This window comes from Pituophis catenifer, unplaced genomic scaffold (genome assembly GCF_029215685.1).
Source record: "Pituophis catenifer annectens isolate HBS135680 unplaced genomic scaffold, rPitCat1.0.hap2 SCAF_10, whole genome shotgun sequence".
NCBI classification, from domain to species: domain Eukaryota; kingdom Metazoa; phylum Chordata; class Lepidosauria; order Squamata; family Colubridae; genus Pituophis; species Pituophis catenifer.
In genome coordinates, this window is record NW_027256890.1 from 15,204,939 (window position 1) to 15,218,486 (window position 13,548).

At 43.0% G+C, this 13,548-nt stretch overlaps 2 protein-coding genes across 2 annotated transcripts in view; one reads left to right on the forward strand and one right to left on the reverse strand.

The window, feature by feature from the left end:
- HPD (4-hydroxyphenylpyruvate dioxygenase) overlaps positions 1–2,693 on the reverse strand; it is a 12,004-nt gene extending 9,311 nt beyond the window's left edge. Inside the window, exons 1-2 of the mRNA XM_070950795.1 lie at positions 2,634–2,693; positions 2,026–2,052 (exon numbers count right to left, since the gene is read on the reverse strand). Of these exons, the coding sequence (XP_070806896.1) occupies positions 2,026–2,052; positions 2,634–2,636 (30 nt within the window). The 5' untranslated portion in view covers positions 2,637–2,693. The remainder of the gene's footprint in view (positions 1–2,025; positions 2,053–2,633) is intronic.
- A 3,937-nt stretch (positions 2,694–6,630) lies between these two features.
- PSMD9 (proteasome 26S subunit, non-ATPase 9) lies at positions 6,631–12,860 on the forward strand. The gene is made up of 6 exons (XM_070950820.1): positions 6,631–6,868; positions 8,033–8,135; positions 9,447–9,634; positions 10,899–11,000; positions 11,162–11,250; positions 12,507–12,860. Exons 1-6 carry the CDS (start codon positions 6,761–6,763, stop codon positions 12,532–12,534), a joined length of 618 nt encoding a protein of 205 aa, XP_070806921.1. The 5' UTR covers positions 6,631–6,760; the 3' UTR covers positions 12,535–12,860.
- Positions 12,861–13,548: the final 688 nt, after the last annotated feature.

Genomic DNA, 13,548 nt, shown 5'->3' on the forward strand with positions numbered 1-13,548 from the left:
AGGAGGGAAGGCTGAGTTAATAGCAATAGCGCTTACTTATAGGGGAGGGGGTTACGACTCTCGGCTGATCTGGGGGCAGCCGAGGGGGATTCCCAGGGGTCCCACCAGAGAGAAGGTTGAAGCTACAGAGATAATAGCTGAATAAACCCAGTCAGTTCCTTGTCCTTATTTCTCAGGATTGCTAGTTGGATGAAGACCTCGATGGGGTCCTTGGGACTCTCTGATCTAGGGGTTTTCTTGCAGACGGTTCATGACCCAACTAGGGAATGTCATCCATGCTAGAAGGGAGTGGGGTTGTATATTAGCATATACATTTGTATATTAGTTTTCTCAGGTTTTCGCGGGTGTTTGTATGTAGGTCTTTGGTTATTCGGGTCTTCTCCCACGTAAAATTGGAAGTGTCTTGGCGACATTTCGACGAAGTCTCATTCGTCATCTTCAGGCTGGTGTTCTCGGCTTCGTGCTTCCAGGAGCAATGTGAGATCGCAGCTGTCTCTTCCTTTTAACTGCTAGTGGGGGTGTGAGCTGATTGTATATTAGCATATACAAATAAAAGCACCTTTCCCTTCTAGCATGGATGATGTTCCCTAGTTGGGTCATAAAACGTCTACAAGAAAACAACCCAGCTCAGAGAGCACCAAGGACCCCACAGTTCAACCCTGAGCTACAAATCTCCTCTTCTATTAGAAGAATTCCATTCTCCCTCCCCCAAAAAATGTCCCCAAAACATCCGGACTGGAGTGACTTATTGAAGCTGGTTTGTTTTCAGCTTGGCTGAATCCAGCTGTGACTTCCACCCCTGTATTTGCAAGCATTTGGCAAACTCGCCCCCAGCCTTCATCGCTGCCATCGGGTGGCAAAGCTTCTGATAACCTTGCTAGGTTAAAGATCAAGTTGACTGGAAAATATTTACCCAGCTCTTACGCAGGAGGAGGAGTGCCAGTTACCCCTTGAGCAATGCTTTTAAAGAAGATTCCATTTTTATTTTTATTTCTAACCAATCACCTGCTTTAGCTCCCAAACTGAGGGAAAGTTGGCACCTGACTGAATTTGGTTGCATTCCTTTCTCGGCAAGCACCTTAGCCCTTGTTCTGATTCTGACATTACCAAAAAGCTGGGTTTAGAATTTACCCAAAGCAAGGTTGCATGTTTGCAAACTCCAGGCAAAGTTCAACCTTTCGAAGGCTCCTCCATTTCAGGAGGATTTTTCAATTTGTCTGTCAGAGCCAGAGAGTGGAGGCTCCAGTTATTTTTCACATTCAGGATAGTTTGTTGAATTAATCACAACTGGGCGTGGCTTCTATAAACCAAGATTTCCAAACAATCGTGGCTGATTTCGCAATATGCGAAGCCAGCACTAAATTATTATATATTTGATTTGGTTGTTTTGCACATCCAGCTGCTGATTTCCAGAACTGCAAGCTAAACTTGGATGGAAAATCACCCAAAAATACGTCTAAGCCTCTTTACAACCTCCAGCATTGATGGGATAAGCTTGTAGCATTATCCATTCATTCTAATGCATAATTTGGTTGTGCAGACAGAAATCTGGAACTTGTTACTTGTCCCAGATCAGGGTACTGAGCCAGCTTTGAGTAATGTGTGGAAAAGTCATAGTTATAATGAGAACCAGATTAAATAAAAGATAAATGTGGTGGGGTTTTTTTTTTTTTCAATAGATATAAAATTGAAACCACAATTGAAACCTCTTTTTACAGTATATCAGCACACTCTTATAGATACAGTATATACATCGCTTGCTAAGAAAAGATTTTGACAAGTTTTCTTATGCCTAAGAAAAAAACATTATTTTTAAACAGGCTTTTTACCTAGTCTGTTTCACTGCATTTGGGATTCCAATATGAGGAATGTTTTAAAGGATAAATAGTTGTTTATTTAATCAACTGATAGGCACGTTCAAAAGAAGAAACTCTGATCCCAATTTTTTTAAAAAAAAATTCAAAACAACCTTAAAAATGCCAAACAAAACATTTGAGAAGAACATAATATTTAAAGTGAGCTTACCTTTTCTCCTTTATCTGTATAGGTTGTCTGGTAGAAAATAAGAATAAAGCATGGATTTTTAAAAATTATTCCAGGAAAAAAAAAGAAGAGCAAAACAAAAACTTATTAACCAAGTCAGTTTAAATGGTAAAACCTCTGTTAAGTGCAAATAACATGCAGATTTGAACATGTAATTTTTGACAAATATTTTTATAAAGCAAGAATCTAGCCAAGTCTATATTCAGCCATTAAAAAAAAATATCTTATAAATCTAACAACTCTCCAAGCCGACACTTTTGTGAAAAGAAAAGAGTTTAGGCGCTAAATTGAGATATTCATGGGATGCTGCAGGTTTGAACAGCGTCTTCAAATATGTTTGCCAGTTTTATAGAAGGGAAAAGCAAAGCACCCATTTGCTATATAAAGCAAGTATAATACAGAGCAAGATAATAGCAACTATTTGGGAGAATGTTAGTAATTCGACGTACAGTTAAAGAAAATATAGAGCATTGCAAGAATGGGTCAACCCGAGCTTAGAATCCATCTTCCAGAGAATGGAAGTAAACTTCCTGTGAAAAAGTTATTGAAAAAGAGGGGGGTGGAAAGGGTCTAAACCTTGGGACCCTCACCATTTCGGTTTTTCCTTGGAGCAGCGGAAGGTGAGAAGGCAGAAAGAGGCAGAGAGACAGTGTGGAAATCTTTTGAATTGTAAAAAAAGGAGGAGGGCCCCTGCTCCTCCCCGCATCTCCTCCTCCTCTTCCCAGATGTACATTTCAACTTTTTAAACACAACTCTTGATATTTCTCAATCGTGTCCACCGAGGCAGAGCTCAGGGCATCCATCCTTCAGGTTCTCGGGCGGCGGATTCAAACCCAAAGCACAAATCCCGGGATCTTCTTAACGAGATTTGTTGATGGGGAAAGGAGATTTGATGGAGGTTTATCTTAATCATAATCATAAGTTAGTTTGTCAAGCATATATAAGATAACAGGTAAAAGTATAAACATAATTTGAATACATGAAAAGAGTAAGTAAAAAGGAATATTAGGATAGGGATGGTAGGCACGCTGCTGCACTTATGCACACCCCTTACAGACCTCTTAGGAATGGGGTGAGGTCAACGGTAGACAGTCTAAGGGTAAAGTTTTAGGGGCTTGGGGAAGAAACCAGAGAGTCAGGGAGCGCATTCCAGGCATCCACTCTGTTGCTGAAGTCGTATTTTCTGCAATCAAGTTTGGAGCAGTTTATCTTGAGTTTGTATCTATTATTTGCTCATGTATTGTTGTGGTTGAAGCTGAAGTAGTCATTGACAGGAAGGACATTGTGGCAGATAATTTTATGTACTATGCTTAGGTCAGACTGAAGTCGGCGTAGTTCTAAATTGTCTAAGCCCAAAATTTGGAGTCTGGTGGCATAAGGTATTTTATTGCAGTTGGAGGACTCTTCTTGTGAAATATCTCTGGACTCTCTCGATTGTATTTATGTCCGATATGCAGGCCAAGGAAGGGGCTACTGCAGTCTTGCAAATTCAGGGATCAGTCAAGGTGGCTTTGGTAGCGCAACAGGACATCTCTCTTTTTTTTTTTTTTAGTGGACAAGGAGTTTACTTGGGCAAATTCATGTGAGGCTCTCCTTTAGGTTGAATATCAACATCCAACAGATCAATCAATTCTAGACTTATCAAGGCACCCCGTCTACGTAGCTCCTGGAAATTAAAAATTAAATTAAATTAAGCGTCTAGGAAGAAAACCAAAAAACAGCTCAGGGCCCTTCCTTTTCTGGGCTCACACCTACAGCAGGAAGAAAGGAGGTTCTAATCAAGGAGCCATCAAAAAAGAAATCAAATCCCAGCCCAGATTGTCGGAGCCAGCTCCTATCTGGCAACCACCTACAAACCCCACACAAATGATGGGACGTCGCCCGGTAGCACAACTTCTGTGGGAAGGTTGCAAGGCCAGAAAATCACCGGCAAGAAGAAGGAGAAGGAGAAGAAGAAGAGGAGGAGGAGGAGGAGGAGAACAAGAAGAGGAGGAAGAAGAAGAGGAGGAGGAAGAAGGAGAAGAGGAGGAGGAAAAGGAGGAGGAGGAGGAGGAGGAGAAGGAGAAGGAGAAGGAGAAGAAGAACAAGAAGAGGAGGAGGAGGAAGAAGAAGAGGAGGAGAAGAAGGAGAAGAAGAAGAAGAGGAGGAGGAGAAGAACAAGGAGGAAGAAGAAGAGGAGGAAGAGGAGAAGGAGAAGGAGAAGAAGAAGAGGAGGAGGAGGAAGAAGGAGAAGGAGAAGAAGAAGAGGAGGAGGAGGAGGAGGAGAAGGAGAAGGAGAAGAAGAAGAGGAGGAGGAGGAAAAGGAGGAGGAGGAGAAGAAGGAGAAGGAGAAGAAGAAGAGGAGGAGGAGGAGGAGGAGAAGGAGAAGGAGAAGGAGAAGGAGAAGGAGAAGGAGAAGGAGAAGGAGAAGGAGAAGGAGAAGGAGAAGGAGAAGGAGAAGGAGAAGGAGAAGAAGAGTATTGATAGAAAATTCCTGGCCCCCTACTCTTCTCCTTTGGAGGCCAGACAGGGTTATTCTCCAAAGGAGAATGATACGATAGGTATATGATGTATTTATAGAAGAATGCTATTTACAAGCGAAGCCATCACAACTGGTTTCGAAACTGAACATAAATCAAGGCCAGGTTAATTACTACAAATATTTCTCCAGCAGGTAATTATGTCAATTCTCAGGAACTGTCTTTCTCTGCCTGCTATCCAGGGACCAACCCAATAGATAGGTAGATAGATAGAATTCTTTATTGGCCAAGTGTGATTGGACACACAAGGAATTTGTCTTTGGGGCCTTTCCCTAAGAACCTGGGCTAGAGCTACGGGCATAATGTCTCCATTCAGAAAGGAATCTGTGATTGCTGGGAGCTGGACATTTAAGCCAACGTTTGTGGCTGCATGGACAGAGGAGAGGAGGGCATGTGAAGCCCTGGACATGTGTGGCTTTCTCTGTAGCGTAAGGATGCGTGAACCAGACCTTGGAAAGAGGAAAAGGAAATCAAAAGGGTAGCAATTCTTATTTTTTAAAAAAATAAACATTGCTGTAAATGGCCAAACTAAATGGCCAAACATAGTAGATACATGATTGATAGACAGACAATGGTAGCCAGATATAGACAGATGATAAATAGATAAAAGATGGCTAGATGACGGATGGATGGATGGGAGAGGGGGAGACCTAGAAATATATGATAAATGATAGATAGATAGATAGATAGATAGATAGATAGATAGATAGATAGATATGGATGGACAGATGGGAAAGGGGGAACGCTAGAAATATATGATAGATAAATGATAGATATATAGATATAGACAGACCGGAGAGGTGGATAGCTAGAGATATAAGATAGATATAGATAGATAGATTGGATGGATGGATGGACGGATGGACGGATGGACGGACAGATGGGAGAGGTGGATAGCTAGAGATATAAGATAGATATAGATAGATAGATAGATTGGATGGATGGACGGATGGACGGACAGACGGGAGAGGTGGATAGCTAGAGATATAGATAGATATAGATAGATAGATAGACAGACAGACAGACGGACGGACTGACAGATGGGAGAGGTGGATAGTTAGAGATATAAAATAGATAGATAGATAGATAGATAGATAGATAGATAGATAGATAGATAGATAGATAGGATGGACGGACAGACTGACAGATGGATGGAAGGACAGATGGGAGAGGTGGATAGCTAGAGATATAGATAGATATAGATAGATAGATAGACAGACAGACAGACGGACGGACTGACAGATGGGAGAGGTGGATAGTTAGAGATATAAAATAGATAGATAGATAGATAGATAGATAGATAGATAGATAGATAGATAGGATGGACGGACAGACTGACAGATGGATGGAAGGACAGATGGGAGAGGTGGATAGCTAGAGATATAGATAGATATAGATAGATAGATAGACAGACAGACAGACGGACGGACTGACAGATGGGAGAGGTGGATAGTTAGAGATATAAAATAGATAGATAGATAGATAGATAGATAGATAGATAGATAGATAGATAGGATGGACGGACAGACTGACAGATGGATGGAAGGACAGATGGGAGAGGTGGATAGCTAGAGATATAGATAGATATAGATAGATAGATAGACAGACAGACAGACGGACGGACTGACAGATGGGAGAGGTGGATAGTTAGAGATATAAAATAGATAGATAGATAGATAGATAGATAGATAGATAGATAGATAGATAGATAGGATGGACGGACAGACTGACTGACAGATGGATGGAAGGACAGATGGGAGAGGTGGATAGCTAGAGATATGATTGATAATAGATAGATAATTTGGCGACAGAATAAATAAATAAAACAATCAATAAAAATGTCCCTGCCCCAGACACCACCTTATTTACTACGCATTTCCCTGCCTCAAAATTATACCAGCTGCATTTTTATTTTATGAACCTTTATTTTTATTTAGGGAAGGGGAAAAAAAAAACCAAGCCATTCCCACGTGCAAAGGCGCCTCCGCTCCCTTTAAACGAAAGAATCCCTCCAGGGGGGGCGGGGCGGGGTCAGCCGGCCACGCCCCCTCGCCTCCCACTGGCCCGGCCCCCTCCTCCTCGTTACGTACAGGGAACCGGACTTTGCAATCCGCGCTCTTTGGCCCCCCGCCGCGACCCGTAGTTTTTTGCAACTGGCTTCGCAGGTTGGAGCGTTTGCTGTTTTTTTCGCTGGGAAAATGTCTTTGCAGGAGCCGCCGGTGACGGTCAGCGACGTGCAGGAGCTGCTGAAGAAGAAGGACGAAATCGAGGCCCAGATCAAGGCCTATTATGAAGTCCTGCAGGATGTGAGTGGCAGGACAGAGGCTGGGGGCTGGTCTGGGGGGGGGAAACCCATCTGGAGATCTAAAGGACTACAGGTCCCATCATCCACGGGGAAAGCTTTTGCAGGAAGGGCCTTTCCAGCCTAGGGGGGCGGGCTGGGGGGGTAGTAGTGGCTGCAAATACAGAGGTTTGCATTGCATTAAATGCGTTGCATCGCATTGCATTGCATTGCAAGCTCCTTGGCTTGCAAGCAAGTGCCTAAAAATTAAACCAGGGTGGGCTTCAAGTCCCAGAATTCCCCTCCAGTGGAAGCAGGAAACTTGGAATTCTGGGAGTTGGAAAGTCCACTTATCTTCAAGATTGAGAAAAAGTGGCCTAAAGATTGCAGGCGGACGAAAGAGGGAAGGATCCTGGAATTAAAAGGGTTGGAGCTGAATTCTCAGCTTCTGCACCAGAAGCAAAAAATGGGTGGGGGGGGGACGATACCCACATAGGAGGAGGGGTCCTCTGGATTAGGGGTCTCCAACCTTGGCCACTTTAAGCCTGGAGGACTTTAACTCTCAGAATTCTGGGAATTGAAGTCCTCTAGGCTTAAAATTGCCAAGGTTGGAGATGCCTAAACTGGCTGGGGAATTCTGGGAGTTGAAGTCCGCCAGGCTTAAAGTTGCCAAGGTTGGAGACCCCCCCACTCTGGATGAGAAAAACCAAAACATTTTGCTAAGAGAAACACAGGAAGTGCATGGGACTCCTTTCCAGAGCTGAGTCATTGCAAAAAACCTTTTTAATTTTTTATTTAATTTTTTTTGTGTGAAGCTGCTCCCTCCAGCCTTCAGTGATTTCAAATGTTGGCGGGAGCTTTGGAAAGAAGTTTCCATATCCAATTTTCGTACCTTCCGAGCCTAAAGTGAACTTTCAAGCTGTAACCCCAACTTAGCCCGTTATGGCTAAGTTGATCTATCGAGCCCAAAATAAACAGTGGTTTGTCGCTGCTTGTTGAAGATACGGCTTGAAGCTGCCCAGGTTGGTTTGTCAACCGTGGTTTGCAGTGTGGCGTCTTCTTCCATTCCAGCCAAGTTTGGTTTGTTTGGGTAACCGGCATGAAACAGAAGAGGGCTTCCCTCAAGGCGTGTAATTTGTGCAGAAAGCAAAACCTGAAAAGGGACACTTTGGATTTTGTTCATCTGCAGCAAAAGGGAGTTGGGATGAACGAGCCTCTTGTGGACGCTGATGGTTACCCTCGGGCAGATGTGGACATTTACCAAGTCCGGACTGCGAGACACAACATCATATGTAAGCAGCCAGTTCTTCATTTAACGGCAGATTTAAAGCCCTGTTCTCCTGTTTATTCAAACACTTATTTATTTTATTTATTTTATTTTATTAAATTTCTATACCGTCCTTCTCCCGAAGGACTCAGGGCGGTGAACAGCCACAAGATAAAACACATAAATACAAAAATTTAAAATAAAATAAAAATGAATTAAATAATTTGGCTGAACAAATTTAAAATACCTCATAATTTAAAAACAAATTAAAATTTATATTTCAAAAGGGGAGAAGATTTAGGCCAGGCCAGCTTGATGAAATAAAAAAGTCTTAAGCGCGCGACGGAAGGTGCGCAGATCCGGGATCCTCCGTATCTCCGGGGGGAGCTCGTTCCAGATCGTAGGTGCCCCCACAGAGAAGGCTCTCCCCCTAGGGAGATGGAATTTAATTCGTTCCGTCTACATCCATTATCCTAATTTGAGGGCAGGTAGCCCTCGACTTACAAATATTTGTTTAGCCACCTTTCAAAGTCACAACAGCACTTTAAAAAAAAAAAAACCGCTGGTCCTCGTACTTACAACTGCTGCGGCTTCACCACGATCACATGATTGAAATTTGGACGTTTGAGAACCAGCGAGGATTGACAAGGATTGTAGAACCCCGGGGTCATGGGATTGCCATTCGCGGCCTTCTCAACCGGCTATTTTTGGGCACCTTTTTTTTTTTTTTTTTTGTACTATTACCATCTGGCAGACGGTACAGGATAATAAAAAGAAGGACAAATAGGCTGAAAAACAGCTTCTATCCCAGAGTGGTATAACTACATTGAATTCTACTGTATAGTGCAATATTAATGCAATATCAATTGTATAGAATGCGAAGGAGGTGTTTGTGTTTTATTTTTATAGTTATAATGTACACTGAAGATGGCATTTAATTTCATTGTACGGGGTGCAGACAATAAAGCAAACTAAAGTAAACTAAAGTAAACTAAACTTCCAACAAACAACAGCAAGAAGGGAAGCCAGTTTTGCTTAACAACTATGGCGAAAAAAGTTCGTAAAATCTTGCGCAACTCACTTAACCCCCTTGATTAGAGGTGGAAATATTAATTCCAATTGTGGTCGTAAGTTGAGGACTACCTGTTATGGGGAAGGAATGGCCTGAAAGTGGGATCCAGGGACACCAGGGGATTTCCAACAAGTTAGATTTTTAGACCCTGGTCTTGTCTGACGCAAATGACTGTGGCTTATCTGGAAATCTCTCTTGGTAGCTACCAGCGACCCTCTTTTGCTCTTGTTTTAGGCGGTGGATGATTTTGGCTTCTGCTTTCAGGTCTGCAGAACGATCACAAAGCCCTGATGCAACAGGTGGAACAGGGTCTGCATCAGCTGCACGCCCGGGAGAAAGAGAAGCGTGACCGGGACGAAGCCGAGGCTCGTGCCGAAGCCCAAAGCCAGGCCTTGCCTCAGCCCTTCGCCCGAGTGAACGCCGTCAGCCCTGGATCCCCGGCCAGCTTCTCGGCAAGTACCGGCTCTCTTGCTCTGGAGTCCCCTGGATGGGAGCTTCCGGCATTTCTTTATTCTGAATTATTACAACCTGTCTTTTGCTAAGGACCCTTTTTTAGATTCTTTTTTAAAGATACATTTTTATTGTTTACATATGAATATGTTGGAATATAGTGTAATTGTCCTGGCATTCCACGTACCATAAAGCAAAAGTAAAAAACAGAATAACATATATATTATTGTAAACAGTGCTAGTGTTTGTTGTTCAATAGTTTCTGACCATCATATTCTAGTATGTCATCTATCATTCTAATACTTACCTTCCTATATCAATATTAAAAATAATATCTCTTTCCATGTCCACCTAACCTGATTCTTTCGCAGTCCAACTTCTATCTCGTGTTTGTAACCATTGACAGAATCTGTTCCATGTTGAATAGTATTCTGTATCTCCTTTATCTTTTATTTTTAGCCTTAGTCTGTCCATTTCTGCACAGTCTAGTACCGTGATGGCAAACCTATGGCATGTGTGCCACAGGTGGCACATGGAGCCATATCAGTGAGCATGCGAGCTCAGCTCCATTTTCGGGCCTTCTGGGCTCACCGGAAGTAGGGAAACAGGCTGTTTCTGGCCTCTGGAGTGCCTGTGGGGAGGAAGGCCTGTTTTTCATTCTCCCCAGGCTCCTAGACAGGCTCTGGAGCCTGGGGAGAGTGAAAAACGGACCTTCCGGTCCCACTGGAAGTCGGCAAACGGGCCATTTCCGGACTCCAGAGGGCCTGTGGGGGTGGGGAAGGCCTTTTTCACCCTCCCCAGGCTCCTAGAAAGGCTCTGGAGCCTGGGGAGGGCAAAAAAAACGGGCCTACCAGGCCCACTGTGCCATCGTGTGCCAAAAGCGGGGGGGCGGGGCGCATAGAATTATGGATGTGGGCACACGCGTGTGCTCCTCCCCCGCACTCCCCCTGCTTTTGGCACACGATGGCAAAAAGGTTAGCCGTCACTGGTGTAGTATCTTCCTCATCGTCTGAAGGGGTTTTTTCGTTCTTCCACTGCTGCGCATGTACAATTCTTGCTGCGGTCAAGAATATTAGATATATTGTCCCTTTGTCGTAGCCACCTGATAGACTCTTCTGTGCTTCCTCTTTTTATCAGAGTAACAAAAGGCTTACAAGGAGGGCTGGTATCAAAAAAATAATCTCTTCGAGATCCGGGCGCTCTTTGGGATCTCACAACTGCTCTCCTGGGAAGAGACAACAGGATCTTTTTGGCTTCTTTCCACAGGGTTTGCAAGCGGGCGACGAGATTGCCGAGTTTGGTTCGGTGAACAGCCAGAATTTCCAGTCGTTGCAGAACATTGCCACTGTGGTGCAGCACAGCGAGGATGTGAGTGGCTTGTTTTCTTTGGGGGTCTGGAAAGAGGCTGGGAGGGTCTCCTTTGGACCCCTAACATTGTAGCTCTTCTCACCCCCACCATTAGCCACATAAACCAGACAGAACGGGTGAAACATTTTCATTTATTTTTATTTGTTTGTTTCTCTTTGCAGAAACCCTTACGCGTGACTGTGATCCGAAGAGGGGAAAAAGTCCATCTGGGGCTCACCCCGAAACGCTGGAGTGGGAAAGGACTTTTGGGGTAAGTATCCCCAAACTTTAATCTGGCCCCCGACTCTTTGCTCCTTTCCAAACAGTTCTGGAAAAGATGCTTCAGTGACCGAAATTCCGCAGAGCCGAGAATTAAAAAGCTCAGAGAAAGAGTGGCCAGCCTCTGGTTATCCTTAGCTCTCTTCAATCCCCAAGATTAATAATCCCGGAAAAAGAAACTGTGATGGTGAGACAGGGTTTTGTGGAACTAGAAGAGAAATCCAAAGATTTCCATCCTGATCGCATTAAAGTTCTTTTTCTATGTAGATTTTTATTCAAAGTTTTACCAAAAGAGAATAAAACGAACAGAACAGAATAACAACTAAAGGCAGACAAGAGAGAGAGAAAAAAGACAGAAAGATACAAAGAAAGAATAAAAAGAAATAGAAGCTTCCAATTTTCTTTGCAGCAAATATAAGTACAAAATTATCTCTTACTCTGATGAGAAAAGAAAGCTATTTCTTTTTTATTGTCCATTTAATTAATCCATCTTTTAATTTATCCCTCAAAACTACAAATCATAAGTGCATTTTTTTTCTATTTTATCAAAAAGTCTGTAAGAGATTTCCAGCCAACCATCAATTTAGATACTGGGTTTTTTTCCCCTCTAATCAAAGAAGTTAATTCAGTTATCTGCAAGTTCCATTATCTTCACCAACCATTCTTCCTTTGTAGATATTGCCAAACTTTTCCCCTCTGGAGCATATTTGATCTATTTGAATGTTTGAAAAACAGCCCTAGAATTGTGCCTCCCTCTGTGTAAATTATGTGTAACGAAAGTCAGGGTGTTTGTACTATCTGATGTTTAAAGGTAAAGGTAAAGGTTCCCCTCGCACATCTGTGCTAGTCGTTCCTGACTCTAGGGGGCGATGCTCATCTCTGTTTCAAAGCCGAAGAGCCAATGCTGTCTGAAGACGTCTCCATGGTCATGTTCCTGGCATGACTCAACACCAAAGGCGCACTGAACGCTGTTGCCTTCCCACCAAAGGTGGTCCCTATTTTTCTACTGGCATTTTTTACCTGCTTTCGAACTGCTAGGTTGGCAAAAGCTGGGACAAGTCACGGGAGCTCACCCCGTTACGCGGCACTCGGGATTCGAACCGTTGAACTGCCGACCTTTCGATCGACAAGCTCAGTGTCTTAGCCACTGAGCCACCGCATCCCTTAACCTTCCCTTAACCTTAACCCTTAATCTGATGCTTACTGAAGGTTTAATTTGCTTTTTCTCTTTTTCCTCCCGACCCCCAGTTGCAATATTGTCCCTTTGCAAAGATGACTTCTCGTGATGATTCAACTCCTGATTGTATGTTTGGTGACGTATCATTTTGACGTTAGCATCTTCCCGAACAAGCTGAAATGGCAAAAATGAATTTGGAATTAGGGGGTTTTCCTGTGTTTTCCTGAAGATGCCGTTTGACTTTTTTTTTTCTTTTTTTCCCTGATTCCCAAAGGGTATTCAGTATATTTTAACTTGGGCGTAAGGACAAAAGAGAGTTTTGTGGCTTCATTGCAGGATTGAGCAATTTATAGTAGTTTTGTGGCCTACCTGTGGATTCTTCCTTGTTTGGTTCGAGAATTAGACAATAAAAGATTTGTACCATTCCTCCTGGTGTTAATTCTTTTTTTTTTTTTTTTTCCGTCCTTGATCGTTTCTGTGAAGTGCGGTAAAACTTTACCTGACGCGTTTTGTATTGTCACTTACAATAAAAGTCATCCTGAGTCTTATCAGTGCAGTGATTAGCAATACAAGCCCTGACAATAAATAGTACAAAATTGAAAATCTGCAGCAAAGTTTTCTGGATTTGCAGCCTGATTTTTTTTTCTTCCCAAATCTTGTTACAAGGTAGGTGTTTCAGATGCTTTTCTTTGTTATTCAAATACGTCTACAGAACATCATTCGAGAGCGTTTGTACTAAACGGTAGCTGTCTAATAGGGCAGGCACAAAAGGAAAAAGCGCTGGTGAGGGAAGAGGAAAACAGCAGCGCACTTCCGATTTTTTTTCCTCTGGCCTGCGAAGAAACCAGCTTGATTTTTTTCCAGCTGAGATCCTCATTTGTGAGGTCGGCCTATAATTGATCTCTAGGACGTGGGATCAAAATCGGGAAGGAGGAGAGAACGTTGTACATCGCTGCTGCTTTTCTGAACCACGGATTATAAAATCAGCCTTATCAACTGGATCCTTTCCTCGTTTTTTAAAAAAAATCTTTTGAAGTGCTGGAGGCCCAGCAGAAATGTTGAACCCCAGAGCCAAGCTGGGAATTTTTGGAATCGGAAGATATTTTTTCCCCC

What these genes read in the sequence shown, in the direction of transcription:
- PSMD9 (XM_070950820.1), top strand. Translation starts at nt 6,761, where the DNA reads ATGTCTTTGCAGGAGCCGCCGGTGACGGTCAGCGACGTGCAGGAGCTG. An exon ending in GATCCCCGGCCAGCTTCTCG is followed by an intron (nt 9,635 to 10,898) that starts GCAAGTACCGGC and finishes TTCTTTCCACAG; the next exon opens with GGTTTGCAAGCGGGCGACGA. An exon ending in TGGTGCAGCACAGCGAGGAT is followed by an intron (nt 11,001 to 11,161) that starts GTGAGTGGCTTG and finishes TTCTCTTTGCAG; the next exon opens with AAACCCTTACGCGTGACTGT.